Genomic DNA, 20,389 nt, shown 5'->3' with positions numbered 1-20,389 from the left:
GATTTTGAACATTTCTTCATGTGCTTGTTGGCCATCTGAATGTCTTCTTTGGTGAAGTGTCTATTCATATCCTGTGCCCATTTTTCAATTGGATTATTTACCCTTATCTTGTTGTGGTGCTCAAGTATTTTATAAATTCTAGATATAAGTCCCTTATCTGACATGTCATTACCAAACACGTTTTCCCAATCTGTGCCTTCCCTTTTGACCCTGTTGGAGAAGTTTTTGGATGTGCATAGAGAGCGGGGATTTTTTTAAAAAATAAATAAAATAAATTCTATGCAGCAAGCCGGGAAAGAGAGGCAAGGGGGCAGGCGGACTGCGCCTTGTGCTGGGGTGTGCGCATGCTTGTCTGTGCAGCTTGGCGCAAAGGACTTGACTTTTCTGGAGCTTCACCGGAGGACCCGGTGGTGAACCACGAGCACTTCAGACCCGGCCTGTGGCCAGCTGAGGCCCCTGGGGAGACTGACACCTGACGACTGTACAGTGTCTCTGTCAGCACATCCTGGGGTCTAGACTCTACTTTGGGTTCCAGGGCCTGGGTTCCCAATAAGAACACCCAGGACACCTTCTGTGCCATGAGGCCCCCAGGGCAGAAAAGGGAACCTGGGGGTAGAAATAGAATTTTTTAATTTTTAAATTATTTTTATTATTTTGTGTGCGTGTACCGTCAAACCAGATCTGACAGGTACAGGAGGATATTGCTCCTCCTTCTCCGGCAGAGCATCTGGTGGATTCGAACCGTGTACCTCTGGGATTGCAGTGCAGCTTCTTGCCACTAGGCCACCAGAGCTCCCCAGAAATAAAATCTTAAAAAAAATCACAACAAAACAAAAACCAACAAAAAACCCGCACATTGCATTACCTTTGAGTTGGGATTTCAGAGATTGTAATTCGCAGCGGAGAAGACTGTCCATCTTTTTCCCTCAGTGCAGATGATGGATTCGAACCTCCAAGTAGATTCCCCCTTTGAGTTAGCAGGGCTCCTTCTCCACCACTCCATGGTCTCCTGTGTTCATCTAGAACTTCTGAGTGGCACTTCGAACTAGTTAGGTCCAGTCTGACCTGCTACTGACAATTTGCCTTTTCTTCCCAAGTATACTGAGTCAGAAACTACATTAAAACAAAATATTAATTTGGATTCAATATATCTTAGGGTGGGGAAGAACCATTTTCATTAAAGGTCAAGCCAGGATGAACCCATGTCCTGCCCTACTTCTGAGGTGAGATTTCTTCCAAGAGGTTGGCAGGAGCCTGCTAAACAAAACAGAAGAGGGTCAGTGTGTGGCTGGTGCCAGAAGGGACACTAAAAATATTGAACAAAAGTACAGTTCAGCACTAACCAAGGAGGACACACAGTGACCAGAGCCTTGAGCAAGGTTCTTTCGTTCCTGGACTGTGGGGACAATAGGGAAGAGGTGAGGGGGAACAATGCCAAGGTGGGAGGAGAAGCTTTTCAGCCCTTTTCCATCAGATGGAAGAAATTTTCACTGTTGAATGAACCAGACTGGCTACCCAGATGTGTACTGGTAGGTCCCAGCTCCAGTCTCTTTAGAAAACTTTGGGGCTTGATGCTTGTCAGGGAGTTAGGAAGCCCAGCTCCCTCACAAAGAGATGAACCAGGGTACAAGGCCAGACTGAAGCTGGAGAGGGTGTTGAGACACTCACTGGGTTCTTGTGGTTAGGAGACTAGGGTCCTGGTTTCCAAGGAAGGGCCCCTTGGAGGACCAGTTCTGCTTCCATCTTCAGAGTGTCCAAGGGAGGAGAAAGACATCGTGTTCCTGATTGATGGCTCTGGCAGCATCTTCGCAAGTGATTTTGCCATTGTGATCAACTTCGTGAAGGTGGTGATGAGCCAGTTCCAGAGACCTGACACCCAGGTGTGCCCTTGAGGGAGGGAGGACAAGCCTGTGGGGCACTGGTGAAAGGAGCATTGCTGGAAGATGAGTCTGGTCCTGATGCGGCAGTCTTCATAACCTCCCCCCGCCCCCCGCATGGTTCTTGCAATTCTCCATGATGCAGTTATCTGACAAATGACAACTTCAAACACAGCTTCAACCCAATAAAACTATTGGATCATGTGATACAGAAGAGAGGGTTTACTCACACAGCCACAGCCATCCAAAAGGCCATGTGAGTTCTGTCAAGGTTTTGTGTGGTTGTTCCCCCACCCAACTACTCACCCCCCACCCCCAGTTCCGCAAGCCATTCCTCAAAACATCTGCATCTACCTACCTGAAATCCAACCTGACCTTATCACACGACATTGGATTCCCCTAAGTGGGACCATGACCTCCCAGAGGAAGGGAAATCTCATTCTAGTTTTCACAAGTATATCTGAGGCTAGAAGTTCATAGACCTCTGCACTCTTTTCTTCCCTTGTAGGAATTTTATGTTCCATCCCCAAAATGGAGCCCGTAAGGATGCCACCAAAGTCCTCATCGTCATCACTGATGGAGCAAAAGAAGGTGACAAACTGAACTATGAGGACGTCATACCCAAAGCTGACTCAGCCGGCATTATCCGATACGCCATTGGGGTAGGAAGTGGAGACGTTCTTCCACCACTCCTCCTTACTTCCTCTCTAACTTCCTTTCAAGGATGTAAACCTCCGTTCTCTCTTCTTCTACTGCCTTCAGGATAGAAACTCTGTCCCAGCCCACAACTCCTTCCTAGAAATTATAATCCTGTGTGATTCTTACTTTTTTCATCTGTATATTGTGCTATTGAAGTTTGTCAGTGCCCAGCATGGAGTAGGGGTATAGCTTAGTTACATGGTGGTGCTATAACAGACATATTCTTCCATTAACTATAGGCTTTTTGAAGGTCTGTTAGTTCAAAACTAGATATACAGTCCTGCTTCTTAGCCTGTCTTAGTCTGAAAGCTTCACTGAAACCTGTCCACCACAGATAATCCTATAGTTAATGTTATTGGAAATACCAGAGGCCCCAGCCCATCACAACAACCCACAGCCACCACAGTCTGGCAGATGCATGATGAGTTGACACAATGGCCTGGAGCATGACTGAAACACTGAACACAAGGTTTTGATCTCTTGTTCATAAGATAGCTAAGAGTAATAGTCAAGTCAATAACACATAACGACAACAACGTAACACAAATTCCATAAGTGGAATTCTCTCTCAGTTCAGGAAGCTGGAGGTTCAAGGTCAAGGTGATGGCTCTAGGAGGAGACTTTCTCACTCTGTTAGCTCTGGGGGAAAGTCCTTGTCTCCTTTCATGATCTGTGGGCTCAGGATTCCTTGGAGATCTTCCCCTGGGTCCAGTAGGTTCTCAGCACAGGGACCCTGAATCCAAAGGACATGCTCCGCTCCTAGCTCTTCTTTCTTAGTGGTGGTCAGGTCCCTCCTTCGTACTCACTTTTCTCTACTTTAATCTCTTGCATGATAGATAAAAAGTGATGCAAGTCACACCCCAGGAGAACTCCCCTTGCATTGGATCAGGACTGTGATCTGATTAAGAGTATTGTTGTTGTTGTTGTTGTTAGGTATCATTGAGTCAAACATAGCTCATAGCAACCCTATGAACAAAAGATCTGAACCTTGTTCTATCCTGCACCGTCCTCACACTTCCTGACACACAAGAGCCCATTGCCACAGTCCTCCTTTCAGCTGACTTCCAATCTGGGCTCTACCACTACTCTACTATAACTATCCTCTTTGTTTAGTGTTCATAGGGTTTTCAAAGGTCTGTTATTTAGGAAGTAGATGGCCCATCCTACTTCCTATTCTGTCTTAATCAGGAAGCTCTACCAAAACCTGTCCATGATGAGAAACCCTATGGCATTTGGCACACCAGTGGCGTAGATTTCAGTATCACAGCAACTTCAAGTTATTTCAGTACAGCAAAGTGACAGACACGTGCTGCACCATTTAGAACAATGTTCTCTATAAACACAATTGTTGTCATTATCCTACCCTAATCCATTTGTAATTGACTGGTTGATCAGAGCAGATCACACAGCAGGGGAGTGATTACAGTATTGTGTAACTGCCAGACCCAGCCACGTTGACACATTTTGGGTGGGATACAACTCAATAGCTCACAGTGTAATTCATTTATTATTTTTATTTGTTGGTCTTTCTTGGAGACAGGTAGGACGGGCTTTTAAAAACAGACATTCTATCAAAGAATTACGTGACATCGCATCCAAGCCCTCTCATGAACATGTATTTCAAGTGAATGACTTTGAAGCTTTAAAAGGCATTCAGAACCAACTGAAAGAGAAAATTTTTGCCATTGAAGGTAAGTCAGAGAGGGAACTACTTACTTTGAAATCCTCACTCTCTGTACTTATCTTCCTTGAACCTAGACCTCAGTGTCATAGGCACTGGTACCTCCCTGTAGGCATTCTTTTCCAGCATTAAATCTTTCCAACGTAATTGAGATTCTTCTTGGGCTATGCAAAGCTACTCTCACCCTCCTTCCTTGGAGCTGATAGATGTGGTTAACCACTCAATTAGGGTTGTTTTTATGAACTGTTGAGTTCATAACACCGACCCAGAGCTGACCCTCCACTGGGTTTTCAGAGACAGTAAATCACACAAGAGGAGAGATTGTCCATACTTCTACAGAGCAGCTGGTGGACTTGAACCACATGCCTTTAGGATTGCAGTGTGATTTCTTACCACTAGGCCTCCAGAACGCCCTACTTACTGGCTGACCTCCACCAATAATGCGTGTGTCCTGGGCCATACAGATGGAGGGCTCGTACTGTGGAGGAGGTCTGTGTGGGCTAGACACTTTTCATAAAGGCAGATTTTTCTGTAAATTAGCAGTTCCCAGAACAGTTCTGGCTCATGAGGTCTGAAGGGGGCGAGGATAGTTTGCTGTAGTGACAATTACTATGCACAAAATAAGGGAGAGTTTGTGGTTTTAAAGGTTCCCAGGCCTCTAAGGTCATGTCCCCGGCCTCTCAGGACCCAAGTATCCTGTCTTCCTCCAGGTACACAATTCATGAGTGCTAGTTCCTTTGAATTTGAGATGTCCCAAGAGGGCTTCAGTGCTGTGTTCACACCTGTGAGTAGGGCTTGTCTTGTATCAACGGTGTGGGATAAGGGAGAGTAGGGAGGAAGGGAAGAGTGTGAGTCTGGGACAGGCATTTTGGAGTTAGAGTGGGCTCTATTTGTTCTCTCATCCTGTTCAGCTCTTGAATCATTTCTTCCCAGGATGGACCTGTTCTGGGAGCTGTGGGGAGTTTTAGCTGGTCTGGAGGTGCTTTCTTGTATCCCCCAGATGGGAGCCACACCTTCATCAACATGTCTCAGAAGAATGTGGACATGAAAGACTCTTACTTGGGTGAGAAAAGGCTGCAGCTTAGAGGGGCAGGATGGGGCGGTGAGCTGCCTGTGAAGAGCAGGAACCCTGGAGGAAGGGAGGTCAAGCAAAGGCCTGTTTCTCTCAGGTTATGCCACTGAGTTGGCCCTTTGGAAGGGGGTACAGAGCCTGGTCTTAGGTGCTCCCCGCCACAAGCACACTGGAAAGGTTGTCATCTTCACCCCAACGTGGAAGGATTGGATGTTGCGCGCGGAAGTCACAGGGACCCAGGTTGGGTACTGGGAAAGCTGGGGTGAAACGAGAAGATGGCTGGGGAGGAGGGGGATTTGGAGCTCAGAGTGAGAAGACCTTGGTGCCTGGAAAGAGGCAGGACCTGGTTCCCAAAAAGAGTGTTTCTAGAAGTAGAGAGAGTAACTAATTTAGACTCTGTCTTCCAGATTGGCTCGTACTTCGGGGCCTCCCTCTGCTCGGTAGATGTGGACAGAGATGATAGCACCGACTTGGTCCTCATCGGAGCCCCTCATCACTATGAGCAGACCCGAGGGGGTCAGGTGTCTGTCTGCCCCTTGCCTCAGGGGGTAAGTGACTGAGGAGCCTGGACTGGGTGGGTCCCAGGTGGAGGGGTTGCTCCCCTTGGGACCTGACACTGGTTTTACCCATCAGCAGGCCAAGTGGCGGTGCCAGGCTGTTCTCCAGGGGGAGCAAGGACATCCTTGGAGCCGCTTTGGGGCAGCCATGACGGTACTGGGGGACGTGAATGGGGACAGGCTGACAGATGTGGCCATTGGGGCGCCAGGGGAGCAGGACAACCAGGGCGCTGTCTACCTATTTCACGGAGCATTGGGACTGGGCATCAGCCCCACCCACAGCCAGGTGAGGGCCTGTCACGGACCCTGTTACTACAGTTAGCTTTCTCCTTGTTTCTTCCCCTTCCAAGCTGCTACCTGCAAAATCATCCTCTTTTATCTCATTTCACTTCCCTCACTAAGCACTGGGCACCTTGTAGGCAAGAAGAACAATCCATGGAACTTGAGAAATTAACATTGACTGGCTTGTGCATGGCTTTGTATAGAAACTTGAGACTTGAATGGGTTCATTTAATCTTTCCAGTAGCTTTACATGGTACTAGCAAACCCATTTTACAGATGAAATTTGAGACATAAGGAAATGACTTGCCTTGTTTAGGATTTGTAGTGGGTCAGGAACAGTGATAACTCCTGATTTCTAACCCAGTGCTTGGTCTTTTGATGGCTCTCTGTTATCCATCAGTTTAGATCTGGCTGCCTTAATTTGCCTGTCTCGCCCCTTTATCCTTCCAGCTGCTAAATCACTTTATTCCCTTCCTGCCATCAACAATCCTATGATAGGCCCATCTAGGCAGGTGCCTCCCACCAAGTGAGCAGGGTTCCATTAGAAGGGAGGACTGCTTCTTTTGGGAAAAGTCAAAGAAATCTTGGTTAAAAAAAAATAACCAAAGTGTCATTAACTGAGGGTTAAAAATTCTATAGAAGACTCTTGTTTAAAAGGGAGGGAAATGTGGAAGGGAATTAAGAATTGACATGGAATTTCAACGTTCAGGAACCATTCAAGTTGGATAATTCCTTAAAACCATTGCCTTGTGTTCAGAGACTAGAAATGAGAAGAAACCGCCTCTTTGGGGAGCTGCTGGTGAATTTGCACTATCAGAGGCATAGACTTTGATTTAGCAATGCAACTCCCTGGACTGGGTCACGAGAGCTCCTTTAGTTTGTTAAGAGATGTAATCAATCATACATGTTGAATTTTGGACAGTATGTACTGTGTGAGCTGTCTTATGCCGGCTGATGCAAGTGTCTTATACGACTGTTCCTTCAGACTCAAAACCAATACTGTAAGGTGTTTGATTATGTCTAAGAATTACCTGGGGAACTCTGACTTAGTGGCAAAGGAGTTGTACCACCGTCCTAAACGCAGTGTTTGAATTCATTGCTCCTTCTTGCAGAAAGATGGGCAGTCTCTTGTGTGGTTTACAACCTCTTACAACTTACTGGAAGGTTCACTCTGAGTCAATTCTGACTCGATGGCATGTAACAGTAACGAGTGTAACTGCCTTCCCTGTGTGCTTTTCCCCATATGTGTATACACGTACACCCATACATGTTTATATATGCATATAGACGTGTGATCTCACATCAGTTCTGACTCCACAACTTCAGGTGACAGTAGAACTGCCCAGTTGGGTTTCATCGGTGATACTTTTTCTTTATAAAAGCAGATTACTAGGTCTTCTGTGAGCCACTGGGTGAGTATGAATCAGCATTTGGGTTAGCAAACAAATGCTTAACAGCATGTGCACCAGAACACCTTTTACATGTACGTGCAGATACACTGATTTATTCATACACATGTGACCCACCTATGTAGGTGCATATAGAAGTAACCACACATTTTCATAGTCTAAAATTACCAGAGGTAATCTCTTAGTGAATTGAAATGAGATTTAGAATTGTTAGTTTATTAATATCATTTCAATCTTGTATTTATTTTGTCGTCGTAGTGATCATTTGTTGGCAAACAGCTATTTCTCACTCTTATCTGATACTGTGCACTTATGACAATGTTGTTGTTGTTGTTGTTAAGTGCTGTCGAGTCATAGGCGACTCATAGTGACCCTATGAACGAAATTCCTTGACACTTGTATGCATGACTTTCATCCTTTCTCCAGGTTCATAGGGTTTCCGGAGGCAAGCTATTTACGGAAGTGGATGCCACTCCTGCTTCCAAGCTTGTTTCAACCGGGGAGCTCCACCAAACACTATCCACCATGACAATAGTTAAAAAAAAATCTATCCAACTATTTTGCGACTTAATGTCATGTGCTGGCAATTGTGAATGCCAAGATTGAGGTGAGATTAATGTCGGCTGTGATGGTTATATGTCAACTTTGCCAGGTCATGATTCAGGTCAACTAGGATGGCTGTAATAGAGAGGGGAAAAAACGTGTTACTGAGGATGTAAAGAAATCTTCATGTTCACACCCTGCCGATAGGAACATAAGTAAAATGGTGCAGCCAATTTGGAAAATAACATGGAGTTTCTAGAAAAGTTAAATACAGAGTTACTACATGACTTATTCATTCCATTCTTAGATCTCTATCCCCAGGCAACAGGAATGAAAACATGTGTCTTCACAAAAAAGTCATACATGCAGGTTCATGGTAGCATTAGTCATAATAGTCGAACGATGTCAACAAGCTAAATGCCCATTAATCAGTAAATGTTGTTGTGTGCCATCGAGTTGGAGCTGATCCATGGCTGACCCTCCAGCTGATTTTCAGAGGCTGTAAAGTCACATGAGAGGAGATTGCCCGTTCTTCTCCTGTGGATTTGAATCACATGCCTTCAGAGGCAGCACAGCTCCTTCCCACTAGGCCATGGTCGAGTGGTTGCCTAAAGTTGAAACAGGAGCCTTGGTGGCACAATGTGATCAATGTAAGTCTAGTAATTGAAAAGTCGTTGGTTTACTTAGAAGCAGAAAGACGGACAGTCTCCTTCTGTCAAGAAATCCAAAGAGAAGTTGACGTGGGTGAATGAGAAGGTACAGCTGAGGTTGAGTTTTTTACTTGCTTGTTGCTTCCCCTTCTTCTTATTTTCATTAAACTGAGCACTTACTGATGAAGAGCAAAGGTATAGATTACACCTCAATGCAAAAAAAAAAACCCCAAAACCTAAAACCTTCACAGCTGGACCAATAAACAGCATCTTGACTAATGGAGAAAAGGTTGAAGTGTCAAGGATTTCATTTTTCTTGGATCCACAATCAATGCCCATGGAAGCATAAGTCAAGAAATGAATGTATTGCATTACGCAAATCTGTTGTAAAGGAACTCTTTAAAGTTCTGAAGAGTACGGATGCCACTTGGAGCACTATGGTGCATCTGAATCGAGCCATAGTATTTTGCAGTCACTTCAGATACATGGGAAAGGTGGATACGGAATAGGGAAGACCAAAGAAGAATTCCTGCCATTGAACTGTGTTGTTGAAGAACGAAGCATGCAGCCAGAGGGATGCTTAGAAAGAAGGACGGTGAGACTTCGTTATCAGAAGAGGCCAGTCCTTCGAGAAGGATATCTTATGCTCTGGTGGCTTAGTGGTAAGGAGTTGAGGTCCCAACACAAAGGCAGGTGGTTCGAATCCACCAGTTGCTGTGCTGGAGAAAGATGGGCACTCTCCTCCCGTGCAATTTACCACTACTGAAAACCCACTGGAGGGGCAGCTGTGAACCAGTTCTGACTTGATTGAACCTAACAACCAAAGTGGAGGGTCAGTGATGCAGAGGAAGTGATGAGGCGTGATCGGAACGACGAGTCTAAGCACAGCCAAGATTCTTGACTGTTGAGCGTATGTTAGTTGTTGTTCTAAGAGCTCTGTGAATTGACTTGTCTAATGTGTATAGATGAACTCCGAGGTATTGTTTTCCCTGTGTGAAAGATGAATGAGTTGAAGCAAGTCTTCTGAATTTGTGAGGAGCTGGAATTTGATTCTGAAAGAGAATAAAATTTATATTTGAATATAAATTAAATTTATATAGACCACCAGGCCAGACTTTGAAATCTCCCTTTCTTCATTAATTTATTAGACATCTTCCCTCCTTTTCCTCAGCCCTGTGCCCCCCTTTTAAGGCATTTGTTGACGATGTCTTGTTGCCACCTGCCCTTCCTGTCGCCCACAATTCTACCTCCTTCATCCTCATCTGCTTCTTTCCAACTCTCACTCCTCATCGTGATTTGTTTTCTCTTCTGCCTAGAGGATCACAGTCTCCCAGTTCTCCCAGAAGCTGCAGTATTTTGGCCAGTCGCTGAGTGGAGGCCAGGATCTCACCATGGATGGGCTTGTGGACCTGGCCGTGGGGGCTCAAGGATATGCACTGCTGCTAAGGTGAGAATGGCTATTTTTTTTGGACACACTCAGCGAGGCCCTAGGTCCAGCCTCCGACTTGCAGTCCCCTTTACTCTGCCCCAGAGATCAAAAGCCTGTCCTCAGCTCAGTGTTCTATCCACAGGACCAGGCCTGTGCTCAGGGTGTGGGTGAGTATAAGCTTCACACCTGCAGAAATTTCGAGATCTCTGTCTGAGTGTCAGGAGCACGTGACCTCTGCCCAGCCAATGGGTGATGCCAGAGTCTGCCTTCATATTGACCCAAGTTTCAAGAACCAGCTTGGTGAGTCCCCTCCTCTCTGTACAGGAGGACACTCTGAGCCCTCAGAGAGTCTCAGGCTAAGACGCCAGTATCTTGTCTCGCTTTTTGCCCTCCTGCGGTTTTCTCATCCCTCTTTACCTCTTGCTTCTGCTACAGGTAACCTCTGGAGCTATGTGACCTTTGACCTGGCCCTCGACCCTGGCCGCCTGAACCCTCGTGCCATCTTTGATGAAACAAAGACTTGGAATCTGACCCGAGTGCAACTCCTGGGCCTGGGTCAACACTGTGAGGCTGTGAAGTTGCTTCTCCTGGTGAGGGTCTTGGGAGTCCCAGGGAAAGAGTGGCCTGCCTGAAGGCGACCTGAGACCAGCAGTGCAGTAGCCAGGACACGAGCACAGGACGACATTCCAGTGCTCTGCCCCAGCATAGGGCCTGGTGCTTAACATATGTTAATTGGGAGAGTAAATGGGTATATGAATGGATGAGGTCAGCTGTATCTGTCAGTGCATAAACACATTTCAGGGAGAAATTATGGCTGCTATTGGCCTTGGGTTGAAGGCAGCAGCGGCTGCTAGCCCAAAAGGAGAAGAGGGGAGAGGAGGCGGCCACGTTCTCCCAGGTTTGCTCCACCCAGGGTGGTTATGATCCTGGTGTACAAGTTGCCATACCGCAGTCACTTGTGGTTGCTGTGAGGCTGAACACTGTGACACTGATGTGTCAAATACGTTAATGGTTGGCTACCCAATGTGGACAGAGAGTGGGGTGGAGCTCCCTGATTAAAACAAGCTTGAAAGGAGGAGTGGCATCCACCTCCGTAATAGCTTGCCTCTGGAAACCCTATGAACCTGGAGAGAGGATGAAAGGCACCCAAGCGTCGAGGACTCTCCTTCGTAGGGTCGCTATGAGTCGCCTGCGACTTGACGGCACTTAACAACAACAACAACATGAAGAATTAGGGGACTATGGGCTGGGATTCTTTCTGTCATTCACTTGACACATTTATCGACCCACTCGTGTGGAACAGGCTCTGTTTGAGGGGCTGCGAGAACAGCAGTGGACAGAAGAGCCCACAGGGAACTCACAGTCTGGAGTGAGGAGGTCAAGATCTAGACCTAGATGTCAGGTTGGTGGTCAATGCCGTGAAGAAAGATAAAATCAGAGAAGGAAACAGTATGTGTGTCCAGGCCTCTTGAGGGAGGTAAAGTATGAATAACATGAATGACACTTAATAACATGAGTGCACCCAGTAGTCAAGGCAGAGGAGAGGTCAAGGTTCTAAGGGTCAGGGATGCATAGCAGGATAACAATAATCGCAAGCGTTTCTTGAGCACAGATATGTATCATTCTTTCTACCCTCATAGATAAAGAGACTGAGACTCAGTTGATCGTTGAAAGAGTGGATTGATGGATGAATGAATAGAGTCACCTGTGTCTGCCAGAGAAAACACAGCTGGATTTCAGAAAGAGATTGTGACTGCTTTGATGAATTATGGGGAGATTCCTAAGGAACTTTCCTCACCCACCTGCTTCCTCCTATCTCTGTCCATCAGGCCTGTGTGGAGGACATTGTGACCCCCATCATTCTGCGACTCAACCTCTCCCTTGTGGGCGAGCCCATCCCCTCCTTTGGAGACCTCCAGCCCATGCTGGCCACGGATGCTGAGAGATACTTCACGGCCTCTGTGAGTCTTAGTGCTGGGGTCTCCCAGAGGGAGTGAGATACACACCTTGGAACCCAGAGAAAACCTTTCTTGGTCTCCCTCCCAGCTCCCCTTTGAGAAGAACTGTGGGGCCGACCACATCTGCCAGGATGACCTTGGAGTCTCCTTTGACTTCTCAGGGTGAGTCTTAGAGCCACCTCGGTTTCCTGGACCTTAAGATTTCACCACTGGTTCTCCCCAGTGAGCCTCTTCTATGCTCAGAACCCAGGTATCCTGCCTTCCATCTATGTCCACTCTCCCCACTCCGACTATTTCTAGCCTCCACACTGAGCCATCTCCCCCATAACATCCAGTTTGCAGACCCTGGTGGTCGGGAATAACCTGGAGCTGAATGTGCAAGTGACAGTGTGGAATGATGGCGAGGACTCCTACGGAACGACTGTCACCTTCTCCCACCCTGTAGGGCTGTCCTACCGACGTGTGACGGGGATCCAGGTATGCCAGCTTTTGGAGTGAGAGGTCATTAATTAGCAGCCTGTCATTTGCCCAGAAGCTGAGGCTGGTTTTGGTGGGACGGATATAGTCGTTCTGCCCAGGGCTTACCAAAGCTCACGTTCAGTCCCACTCTGGACATTTTAAGAACTTTGGAGGAGCCCATGGGGAACCGTGATGCTAACTCAAAGGTCACACCCCAGTGGTGGCTGGAATCACCCGCGGCTCCTCAGGAGAAAGCCAGACAGTCTCCTCCCTCTAAAACCCAGTGGAGGGTCAGTTAGGAGTGGGTTCTGACTTGTTGGCAATGAGTTAAGACATCAGAAATGAGTTTTCAGAAAGCCACTAACGTGGAACGAGAACTTTACCTTAATTTCTTTTTTTATTCTCCGTCATCTCCATGTTCTTCTTGAAAAGACATGTCTCCTGAATTAGCATTTATCTCTTTGAAGTCCTTTTTATCAGTCATTTGTAAACTATATCACAAGCTGTTTGTTTACTAGGAATTGTAACATCTAACTTAAGGGTAAAAACTAATGAACACTCTTAGATGGGGAGGCAGTTTTTAAGAAGAATCCTCTCTGTCCTCCCAGATCTGCAATAAAGTGCTTTGGATATTGAGAAAAAAAGGTTCCAGGAAACTGTGTCACTTCTTTGTGGGGTCTCTTGTCCCCCCCCCCCCCCCGCCACTGACACAGTGGGGTCTTTTCGAAATACTCATCTGCCTTTTTTAGAAAACCTGCCTCGGTACTTTATTGGAATAAGTGACATGAGAGATGATGGAAAAGGAATAGCTGATCAGACATTGTGTGTATTGTAATTAATGCTACAGGACAAGATACACATGCTTCATTGCAAGGGAGGGGGAAGCTAAGGAAAGGCTTGACAATCGTGGAAGGTTAATTGACAGGAGTAGGGAGAGAGGGAAAGAGAGCAGATGTTGGTGGGGAGACAGATGGGTGAGGTAAAAGAAAAGGCAAAGTATAATGAGGAGTAGAGGACTTATTGTAATAAGCAGCACTAATCAGTGGTAATCAATGTTATAAACCAAAATGTATATGAATGCTTGAATGAAAACCACCAATAAAAACAAAACAAAAATAAAAAGAAATAAATATAAAAGTAAACCCAAAGCCTACTTCTGTGCAGAGCCAGCAACACCTGTCTTCCCCGCGCCTGACGTGTGACAGCGCCCCGGCTCAGAGCCAGGGCCTCTGGAGCACCCGCTGCAGCATCAGCCACCTCATCGTCCGTGAGGGCATGCAGGTCAGCCCTGCCTCCTCCTGACCGTCTCGTTCCCCTCCCCGAGCCTCCCTCATCCCTCTGTCTGTGTGACTTCCCCTCTCCCCACTTCTTCCTCAGATCATCTTTGTGGCCATCTTTGACATCTCCCCCAAGGCCGTGCTGGGAGATCAGTTGCTCCTGACGGCCAATGTGAGCAGGTGAGTGGCCCAGGCCCAGAGGCAGCGCTCCGCCCACCCTGGCCTCCTCTAGGCCCCCTCTGAGGCCACCTTCCCAACTGGACTCCTTTTCTTTCTTTAGTGAAAATAACACACCCAGGAGTAGCAAGACCACCTTCCAGCGGAAGCTTCCTGTGAAGTATGCTGTCTACACCGTGATCAAAAGGTGCAATATCCTGACCTCAGAAGAGTTCTTCTCCACCTGATTTGGAGGATGGAGAGGGAATGGCTCTTACTCTCATGTGACAGATTAATATCTGGTCTAATTTAGGAATTGCAGTCATCAGAGCTTCCTAGATGAATACCTGGTCTATTTTAGATTTTATTTATTAGCACCCTTCTAGCTGGTAGATGATACTGCTAGCAACACTTACTAATAAACTAAAGTTCAAACTCAAACTCATTGTCATTGATCCAGAAATGACTCGTAGTTGATCCTCCTGTGGGTTTTCAGAGGCTGTAATTTTTCCATCTTTCTCTCGAGGAGAACCTGGTAGATTCGAACTGCCTGCCTTTGGGTTGGCAGCACAACCTCTAACCCACTAGGCCACCAGAGCTCCCTATCAAGGGCTAGTCATGAAAATAATACTAATTGATGCCATTACTATTCTCACATTTAATAGAAATGAGGAAAGGATGGGCAACCTCCTCCCATGCTATTAACTGCCTCTAAAAACCTACCAGAGGGTCAGCTATGGATTGGTTCCAACTCAACAGCCCACAACAACAGCAACAACAACATGATATGTTCAGGGAGCTCTGGTGGCCTAGTGGCAAGAAGCTGCACTGCAATCCCAAAGATACATGGTTTGAGTCCACTAGGCCCTCTGCGGGAGAAGGATGGGCAATTCCTCAGAACCTCAGATCTCTCCATGCCTTCTCTCCTCACAGTCATGAGCAATCCACCAAATACCTCAACTTCTCAGCCTCAGAGGAGGGAGAAAGCAGTGTGGTCAAACATCTGTACCAGGCAAGTGGTGGGGACCCAGGAAGGAGCTTGTGCTGGGCTGGGGGACGGAGCTAAGGGGGAAGTGTGAGGTCTCAATGTGCCTTCATTGTTCTCTGTGCAGGTGAATAACCTGGGACAGAGGGACCTGCCTGCCAGCATCAACTTCTGGGTGCCCGTGGAGCTGAACCAGATGGCCGTGTGGACAAGAGTGGAGGTCTTTCAACCCCAGGTGCTGCGGATTGCATATGGTGCCTCCACTATTGCCCTTTACCTGGCTTCTCTGCGTACGCCGTACATTCCTGATGCCCCTACTTAGATGTTCATTCTTTGTCTTCTCTTAGACTCCGTTCATTCGGTGCTCTTCAAAGCAAATAGCTCCCACAGAGTCCGACGTCCTGACTAGTCTTCAGAAGAACCCTACCCTGGTGAGAATGGCTATGACCTCCACTCTACCCCCCATATCAGAGAGATTGAAAGACCTGGCATTACATTTCAGATGAACACCCCATGAATAGCCCTCGTACATTTAGATGTGACACCCCCCCCAAAATCAGGCAGTGTAACGCAGTGTTCAGTTTTCCAGGGCTCTTTGTTGGTGATAAAGGTTTCTTCTCAGAAGAAAGATGAGGACATCATCTTCTGTAAAGGTTTACGGACCCTGAAACCCTCTGAGGCTGTTCTGCTATGTCCTGTAGGGTCACTGTTGTTGTTGTTGTTATGTGCCATCAAGTCACTTGCAACTCATAGCAACCCTATGTACAACAGCCCTAAACTCTGCTCTGTCCTGTGCCAATCGCACCGTCTCTGACACACCCATCCCGATTACCCCAGTCACTGAATCAATCCACCTCATAGAGGGCCTTCCCCCCCTGTGCTGTCCCTCCACTCTCCCAAGCATGATGTCCTTCTCCATGGGTCACTAGGGGTAGGAATAAACTCGGCAGCGGAGAGTTTGAGTTGAGTTTCCTTCAAGTCCATCTTCCGCTGATCTGACGCTGCTCCGCTTTCTCTAGAACTGCTCTGTAGCCGTCTGCCTGTGGTTCTCCTGTGACATCCCGTCCTTTGGCATCCTGGAGGAACTTACCTTCATCCTGCAGGGCAACCTCAGCTTTGGCTGGCTCAGCCAGGTGTGTGAGAACCAGTAGCAGAGCCCTTTCTCAGGTTCACATGTGTCTATGCCTCAGGAATGAATTTTTTTTTTATTTCATTCTTTGCGTGTGTGTGTGTGTACCATCAAATCAGATCTGACTGGTACAGGAGGAGATTGTTCCTCCTTCTCCAGCAGAGCATCTGAGGGATTCAAACCGTGCACCTCTGAGATTGCAGTACAGCTTCTTGCCACTAGGCCACCAGAGCTCACCAGGAACGAATTTTTTAAAAAATTCCGATTCTTTCCCAGCTTCATGCACATCCTGAGAGTCACGGCATTTCTTGAATCCGAGTCTTCCCAGAGCCGGTTCTCCAGTTTCTCCTTTCTCTTTTGCAGACACGGCAGAAGAAGGTGTCAGTCATGAGTAAGGCTGAAATCACCTTCAACAGATCCACGTATTCCCAGATTCCAGCTCAGGAGGCGTTTCTAAAAGCCCAGGTACCGATTATGTGATAGTAGCCAGGCTGATGCAGGGCTCCCAGTACTAAACATGGAAAACGGGGTGGTGTCTGTAGCTGAAGAGGGAAGAAGACAAAGGCCAGGGGGTGGTGGGTGCTCTTGGACTTGCCTGCTTGAGACAAACCTGGAAAGAACAAGCTGGCAGAGCAGAGGTGTATGTTGTGGTGGTGTTTGTGTTGTTATTATGTGCTACCAAATGAGAACTGACTCATACCTGACTCTCCAGTGGGTTTTTAGAGGCAGTAAATTGCAGGAGTGGCATCCACTTCCTAAACAACATGCCTCTGGAAACTCGATGAACTTTGATAAATGCCGATAGTTGTAGAGGGGCTTCAGGCCTTTTGTCCATAGGGTCCCTATGAGTCGTGCTCAACTTGAAGACAATTGACAACAACAACAACACAAATTGCATGGGAAGAGACTGCCCATCTTTCTCCCAAGGAGCAGCTGGTGGATCTGAGTAGTGGGTCTCTGTGTAGCTCCTTACACAGGTCACTAGAGCTCTGCAGGTTGTGGATAAACAAGGAGACCGGCACTCTGACGGGGCCATCTCTCCTCCAGGTGGAGACAGTACTGGAGAAGTATGAGGTCCAGAACCCCACCCCCCTCATCGTGGGCAGCTCTGTGGGAGGCCTGCTGCTCCTGGCTGTCATTACCGCCGCTTTGTACAAGGTGAGTGTTTGGGCTTTTGTTATTGGTGGGTTGTGGGGTTTGTGGTTTTTTTTTTTTTCACCACCAGCATCAGAGTTCACTCTGTACAGAATACAGAAGAGCTCACTTTGGAGTAAAGCAAGTCTGGATACACAATCTTGCAAGGTTACTCAAGGCAAGAGACTCATTCCCACTTATGGCACCAGCAATAACTAATTCTTCTCCACATTTGTACTTTCCTACTCAATTCTCAAATTCAAAGTCATTGTTGTCTACTTGGAACTGACTCATAGCTGACTCTGCGTTAGGTTTGCAGAGGCTTTAAAAGGCATTATCGATTGCCCATCTTTCACCCTCAGAGCAGTGGGTAGATAAGGATGACCAGAGAGGTGCTATGGGGTTTGCAGTGCGACCAGAGTAGAGAATACCAGAAAGACGTCTACTTGTATTTTATGACTATGCAAAGGCATTTGACTGTGTGGATCATAACAAACTATGGATGATATTGTGAAAAATGGGAATCCTAGAATATTTAATTTTACTATTTTTCCATTGCCTAGCCCCTGTGTAAAATCTGTACATAGACCAAGAAGCAGTGTTCTGAATAGAACAAGGGAACCTGATAGGGTTTAAAATCAGAAAAGATCTAGATGCTCAGCAAATATTTCAAGAAGCTGGACTATACGAAGAAGAATGTGGCATCAGGATTGGTGGAAGACTCTTCAATAGCCTGCACCTTGCAGATGATATGGCTTTGCTTACAGAAAGTAAAGAAGACTTGAAGCAATTACTGAAGATCAAAGGCTACGGCCTTCAATATGATTATATCTCAATGTCAAGAAAACAAACATCCTCACCTCAAGAAAACAAACATCCTCACCACTAGACCAATAGGCAACATCATGACAGAGAAAATATTGACATATTCAAGGATTTCCTTTTACTTGGATCCACAGTCAACATCCATGGTACCAGTAGTCAAGAAATGAATTGCATGGGGAAATCTGCTGTCAAGGACCTCTTTAAACTGCTAAGAGTAGGGCAGGGAGAAAAGTGCAACAATGAATGAATAGAAATCCAAAATCTCTGTAGATGTTCATTGAAATTAAGAAAAAACAAACAAACAAACAAACAAACAAAAAACCCCTGCTAAGAATATGTTGTTGTTGTTGTTGTTATGTGCCATTGAGTCGTTTGTGACTCATAGCGACCCTATGTACAAGAGCTCTAAACACTGTTCTATCCTGTGCCAACCTAGTCTCTCAAATGCACTTATTCCCACTGCTCCAGTCACAGAATCGATCCATCTCATCGAAGGTCTTCCTCTCCACTCTGCCAAACATGATGTCCCTCTCCAAGGACCAGTCCCTCCTTGCAACATGCCCAAAGTGTGTCAGACGAAGCTTCAGAATCCTTGACTCCAAGGAGCATTCCGGCTTCACCCTCTCGAGGACAAACCTGTTTGTTCTCCTAGCAGTTCATGGTATATTCAACATACCTGTTTAAAGATCCAGGTCATGGTATTTTCCGTTTCCTATACATCTGAAAGTTGGACTATGACTAAGGAAGCCAAAGGAAGACTTGATGTTTTTGAATTGTGGTGGTGGCAAAGAGTCTGAAGTATTCCATGGACTGCTGAAAGAACAAACAAGTCTGTTTTGAAGGAAGGGCGACCAAGGTGGTCTTTGGAGGCAATACTGGTAAAATCTTATTTCACATACTTTGGATGTTATGTCAGGAGGAGCCTGTCCTTAGAAACAAGACATGGTGCTAGGAAGGGTAGAGGATCCTTGAAAGAGAGGACAATTCTCAACAGGATGGAACCATAAGTGACTGTAACAATGGGTTTGAGCAGGACAGAGCTCAAGAGGATGGTACAGGACAGAACAAGAGTGAGATCTGTGGTTCATCGTTATATTCCGCTCAAAACTTAACACTCAATTCTCTTATCTCTTCCCTTTTCTATATATTTTCATTCTAACAGATTTTTAAAACAAAACAAAACAAAAAACCACAAACAAACCACCCCTCCCCCCCCCAAATACCTGGTATTGAGTATTTATTCTACCACTGATTCTTTCTGTGAAGACATTCTGGCGTGCTCCAAGTCTTGGATTCTTTTCCAGAGTAATCCTACCCAGCTCACATAATTGTGGGAAAGTCTAGATGACACAATGTGTATATAATTTTTAGCACAGTGTACTGAACATTGTAGAAATTTCCAGAAATGGTGATCACTTCTTATTTTCTCTTCTGTTGGGCATCCTGATCTTCTTCCTCCCCCTATAGGTTGGCTTCTTCAGACGCCAGTACAAGGAAATGATGGAGGAGGCAAATGAGGGGACCGTCCCAGCAAGCGGAACATCTGATGGCCCAGCTGCCCAATGAGTGCTTCCCTCTTCTCTCCTTTGGGTCTGCTCTTCCCTCAGACCTTTCCCCATTCCTTTCACTCTCTCACCTAAACCAGACGCAAGAGGGAAGAACTATTCCCCAGGAGGGAGATTGGAATCTAGCTACTTTCTTCTTTTAGAAGCCTTGCTGGGAAGGGCCATTTGTCTTGTCAAAACTCCATCTGGAAACTGTCACTACAAGGTCCCTGCTGTTCCCATGCCCTGGCATCTTGCCCTGGAATGTCTGTAGAAATGTGTGGATAAAAGCCCAGACTCCAGCCTGCCTCCTTCTTGCACAAGTCACCCGCGATTATAAAACACCGTGTGGACCAAGTCACTCGTCCTCATCCATCTTGGTTGGCTCCCCGCTGCTTTCAGGACAACGTTCAAACCCTTCACCCTGGAATGAGAAGTCCAGTTTATGCTTAGCCTTGTATCTGCTAAAAATACAACCAACATCCAGTTTTAGCCTCATCTTGGTGATCTCAAGCCAGATTCTTCCAAATGGAATCAAGCATGAACTAAGCACTAGAACTGCTCGTGGCTGGCTGGTTACAAGTGTTCCCTCATTCGAGGCATTGCCTCAAAGCCACAGGGACTCCCTCAGTTCCAGGGTCTCTCAGAAGACAAAGGGGCTGCAAATGCAGCAGGAAAGAAATTTTGAAAGAAGAAGAAATTTCGCAATTAAGATTCACCAAG

General features: G+C 46.5%; 1 protein-coding gene across 1 annotated transcript in view; it reads left to right on the top strand.

Annotated features, from left to right (window-relative positions):
- The window catches only part of ITGAX (integrin, alpha X (complement component 3 receptor 4 subunit)), a 30,842-nt gene extending 11,154 nt beyond the window's left edge, over window positions 1–19,688 (top strand). The window contains exons 7-31 of the mRNA XM_006896596.1: window positions 1,750–1,882; window positions 2,023–2,133; window positions 2,386–2,539; window positions 4,117–4,267; window positions 4,968–5,041; window positions 5,191–5,320; window positions 5,427–5,569; window positions 5,737–5,877; window positions 5,963–6,172; window positions 10,087–10,217; window positions 10,342–10,499; window positions 10,635–10,789; window positions 12,029–12,160; window positions 12,246–12,319; window positions 12,493–12,634; window positions 13,781–13,897; window positions 13,994–14,073; window positions 14,174–14,257; window positions 14,983–15,061; window positions 15,162–15,269; window positions 15,382–15,465; window positions 16,054–16,167; window positions 16,527–16,628; window positions 17,211–17,321; window positions 19,590–19,688. Of these exons, the coding sequence (XP_006896658.1) occupies window positions 1,750–1,882; window positions 2,023–2,133; window positions 2,386–2,539; window positions 4,117–4,267; window positions 4,968–5,041; window positions 5,191–5,320; window positions 5,427–5,569; window positions 5,737–5,877; window positions 5,963–6,172; window positions 10,087–10,217; window positions 10,342–10,499; window positions 10,635–10,789; window positions 12,029–12,160; window positions 12,246–12,319; window positions 12,493–12,634; window positions 13,781–13,897; window positions 13,994–14,073; window positions 14,174–14,257; window positions 14,983–15,061; window positions 15,162–15,269; window positions 15,382–15,465; window positions 16,054–16,167; window positions 16,527–16,628; window positions 17,211–17,321; window positions 19,590–19,688 (3,017 nt within the window). The remainder of the gene's footprint in view (window positions 1–1,749; window positions 1,883–2,022; window positions 2,134–2,385; window positions 2,540–4,116; window positions 4,268–4,967; window positions 5,042–5,190; window positions 5,321–5,426; window positions 5,570–5,736; window positions 5,878–5,962; window positions 6,173–10,086; window positions 10,218–10,341; window positions 10,500–10,634; window positions 10,790–12,028; window positions 12,161–12,245; window positions 12,320–12,492; window positions 12,635–13,780; window positions 13,898–13,993; window positions 14,074–14,173; window positions 14,258–14,982; window positions 15,062–15,161; window positions 15,270–15,381; window positions 15,466–16,053; window positions 16,168–16,526; window positions 16,629–17,210; window positions 17,322–19,589) is intronic.
- Window positions 19,689–20,389: the final 701 nt, after the last annotated feature.

The sequence above is a fragment of the Elephantulus edwardii genome, unplaced genomic scaffold, assembly GCF_000299155.1.
Source record: "Elephantulus edwardii isolate Elephantulus edwardi_28Jun2011 unplaced genomic scaffold, EleEdw1.0 scaffold00186, whole genome shotgun sequence".
NCBI classification, from domain to species: Eukaryota; Metazoa; Chordata; class Mammalia; order Macroscelidea; family Macroscelididae; genus Elephantulus; species Elephantulus edwardii.
Note: the sequence above shows the minus strand (reverse complement) of the source record. Positions and strands in the feature narration are given on the sequence as shown.